Raw genomic sequence first — 2,868 nt, forward strand, 5'->3', positions numbered from 1 at the left:
TCTTATACTGCAAATTTATATTCAACAGTGACGCTGATTTACTAAAATTAAGCGTTTTTATCATCTAACGTTACAAAACCGAGCCGTTTAAATCGAGTTTAAACCCCCCCAAAAAGAAGATTTTACACAAATTCTGTTTTTTGTGAACGTTTTATTCGCGCCGCTCGTTTACTCAGACGGACACTCGAGTTTGCCGCTGTTGATGTCATCGATGACGTCATGGGGAGGGCGACCGTCGATGGTGCAGCCGACGGACTGAGCGGTGCCGAGGATCTCTTTGATGGTTCCTGAAGGACAAAATAAAGACAAATATTCAACATCATCAAATAAAACGAGGACGTTTAGAGTTCGGAGTCATTCTGATCAAACTCCGGAGGAGTCGCCGAAAACGTCGTTATTGTCGATTTGTTCCAGACTTTTCGGCACAGAGTTGTCCACGAGTTTTGGGCAGCCCTGTTTCCTAAAGCTGGGTCGCTCTGAGCCTCCACTGGATTACACGCCGCCACTCGACAGACGGGCGTAGTGGCGGGAGGCGGAGCACCAAAATATTACGAAATCAGCAGCTTAAGAAATGACCCAAAAGAACTTAATAAAAAGAACAAAACATACTGAAATCACTTAGAAAAATTAGCTTAAAAATAATATTCTGAAACATTTATTGAAATAAATAACTCTTAAAATAATTTTCTGGTCATTTTTCCCTAAATTTTTTATTTTATTTTTATTTTTCAGACAACTTTGTCTTGCTAAAATAAATAAACAAACAAACAAACAAACAAACATGACTGATTTCTTGAAATTTGGAGAACATTTTTCTAGGTATTTTCCCTAGATCTAAAATGAATGAAAATAAATATTACATTTCTTGCCATTTGGATAAAATCATCGGTGTGTGAGGCGGCGTGTTTTGTTACCTGAGAGCTCTCTGGCGATGGAGCGAGGCCGCATGACGCGAGCGATGTTCACGATCTCGTCGAAGGGCACGCTGCCGCTGTGCTTGACTGGGAAATTAAAAAATAAAAACGGGGTGAAACACGGTAAAATCCACTTCGTGAAACCTTCGTGTCATCTTGCGTGTGGATCGTTTCGGTCTTCGGTCACTTACTGTTCTTGACCTTCTTCCTGTCACGAGGAGGCTCCTTCAGAGCCTTAATGATCAGAGCGGACGCAGAGGGAACCACCTCCACCTGAACACAAAACCCAAAAACAGTTATTAAAGTTTAAGTTTTCATCACGGCGCCGAATGTTAACGAGAGGATTCGAACACATTCAGACACAAAATTACAGACGGAGGCAAATTTTAAAAACCAGGCTCTCTGAAACGATCATCGATTCGCCCATCGGTTCTTTTTCATCAATAATAGCTTTTTAAAATATATATTATCTAAAAAATAAGGAATTAAAAACAGGATTAGAACTGAATATAAACATGACTTAGGGACTGTTTGTTATTTATGAGGGGAGGTGGTGCTTAAAGGGGAATTCCTCCCAAATACTCTGAAGCACTCAGGAGGAACTTTTGTGATTCATATACATCATTGGCCTTTTTAAAAAAAAATAAAATTATTTATTTATGGGTTAGGGTCGCCTAACGCCAACACTTCACAGACTTTACTATTGATTTTTAAAAACTTTTCCCCCATTTATTTCTTTAAATAACTAAAAATTAGAATGAAATATTTGTCATTTTTCTATTAAACTTTTTGGCAATTAAGAATATTTTTTTGTGATTAGAATTAAAATTTAAACTTAATTTAATAACCTGGCCACTTTTTAATTTATTTATTTTTTTGCTGATTGCTGAAGGGATTTTTAAAGAAAACGTACTTTCCAAATTTGCACATTTTCTATAAAAATCCCCTAAAATGATGCTATTCAGCCAGGAACTGAAATTTGAAAATCAAACGATGGTTTCTGTTTTTACAGAAACCTTGAACCTTGAACACGTGTTCTTATACAGGTTTGTGTCACAAAATTCCATGACTTTTCCAAAACATTCAAGGTATAGCCAGTTCTAAAATATGTTTTCCAGACTAGGACATTGCTTTTTATAAATCCCATGACTTTTCCAGGTTTTCCATGACGTACCGTCGCCTGTCTGTTCTGGATGGTCAGCTTCACGGTGATCCTCAGGCCCTTCCAGTCACCGGTCGCCTTGGCGATGTCGTCACCGACTTTTTTGGGAGACTGGAGAGAAAACAGGCGAACAGTCGAGCTCAGCGGTGAAATCTAAACGACTTTTTACCAAATTTTCATGTTTAAACGTTCGTTTTTTTTTTGTTTGGAGCTGCGGTTTGTGTTCCAGACTTTTCGGCACAGAGTTGCCCACGAGTTTTGGGCAGCCCTGTTTCCTAAAGCTGGGTCGCTCTGAGCCTCCACTGGATTACACGCCGCCACTCGACAGACGGGCGTAGTGGCGGGAGGCTGATTTTTTAAAGTTTGCATGACGACAGAATATATTAACTTCACACTCACCAGACCGAGGGGACCGATTTTGGGGGCCAGGGCTGATGTGGCTCCCACTTCTCCTCCTGTGCACCTCATGTACACTAAAAAAAAAACAAAAGGAAACGCTGAGCACGACACGAAGACGTTTGTTTGCAGCTGTACGTTCACAAACATCCACTAAAACATGATTATTAGCAAATAATGTCAATGCCGGTGCAAAAAGTCAATATTTTATCCTGCTGCACTCTGTCGAAAGTTTAACACCGTTAGGAAACTGATACCTGGATTTTTACAAATTATTCCACAAAATAGGCACACCAAAAAAAAGGCCAAACTACATCTATAGAGATACATACTTAATAATTAAAAAAACAGTTTCACTCCAACAACTCCCATCACTTTTACAAAGGTTATATGCAT

The 2,868-nt window shown here is 39.2% G+C and overlaps 1 protein-coding gene and 2 non-coding genes across 3 annotated transcripts; all 3 read right to left on the minus strand.

Annotated features, from left to right (window-relative positions):
- Positions 1 to 131: 131 nt before the first annotated feature.
- Positions 132 to 2,637, minus strand: rpl12 (ribosomal protein L12). The gene is made up of 5 exons (XM_042481274.1): positions 2,476 to 2,637; positions 2,089 to 2,187; positions 1,106 to 1,187; positions 915 to 1,001; positions 132 to 287 (listed from the first exon to the last, which is right to left on the minus strand). Exons 1-5 carry the CDS (start codon positions 2,620 to 2,622, stop codon positions 169 to 171), a joined length of 534 nt encoding a protein of 177 aa, XP_042337208.1. The 5' UTR covers positions 2,623 to 2,637; the 3' UTR covers positions 132 to 168.
- Positions 404 to 530, minus strand: LOC121937984. The gene has a single exon (XR_006105230.1). It is a non-coding gene; the product is annotated as a small nucleolar RNA SNORA65 (small nucleolar RNA).
- Positions 2,295 to 2,421, minus strand: LOC121937983. The gene has a single exon (XR_006105229.1). It is a non-coding gene; the product is annotated as a small nucleolar RNA SNORA65 (small nucleolar RNA).
- Positions 2,638 to 2,868: the final 231 nt, after the last annotated feature.

Source organism: Plectropomus leopardus, unplaced genomic scaffold (assembly GCF_008729295.1).
Source record: "Plectropomus leopardus isolate mb unplaced genomic scaffold, YSFRI_Pleo_2.0 unplaced_scaffold28074, whole genome shotgun sequence".
Taxonomy (NCBI): Eukaryota; Metazoa; Chordata; class Actinopteri; order Perciformes; family Serranidae; genus Plectropomus; species Plectropomus leopardus.

Bases quoted from the DNA above. Each gene is read 5' to 3' on its own strand.
- rpl12 (XM_042481274.1), bottom strand. From the start codon at position 2,622: ATGTTTGTGAACGTACAGCTGCAAACAAACGTCTTCGTGTCGTGCTCA. The intron at 1,002-1,105 runs GTAAGTGACCGA...TTAATTTCCCAG, and splicing joins CAGGAAGAAGGTCAAGAACA to TCAAGCACAGCGGCAGCGTG. The intron at 288-914 runs GTAACAAAACAC...TTTGTCCTTCAG, and splicing joins CATCGCCAGAGAGCTCTCAG to GAACCATCAAAGAGATCCTC.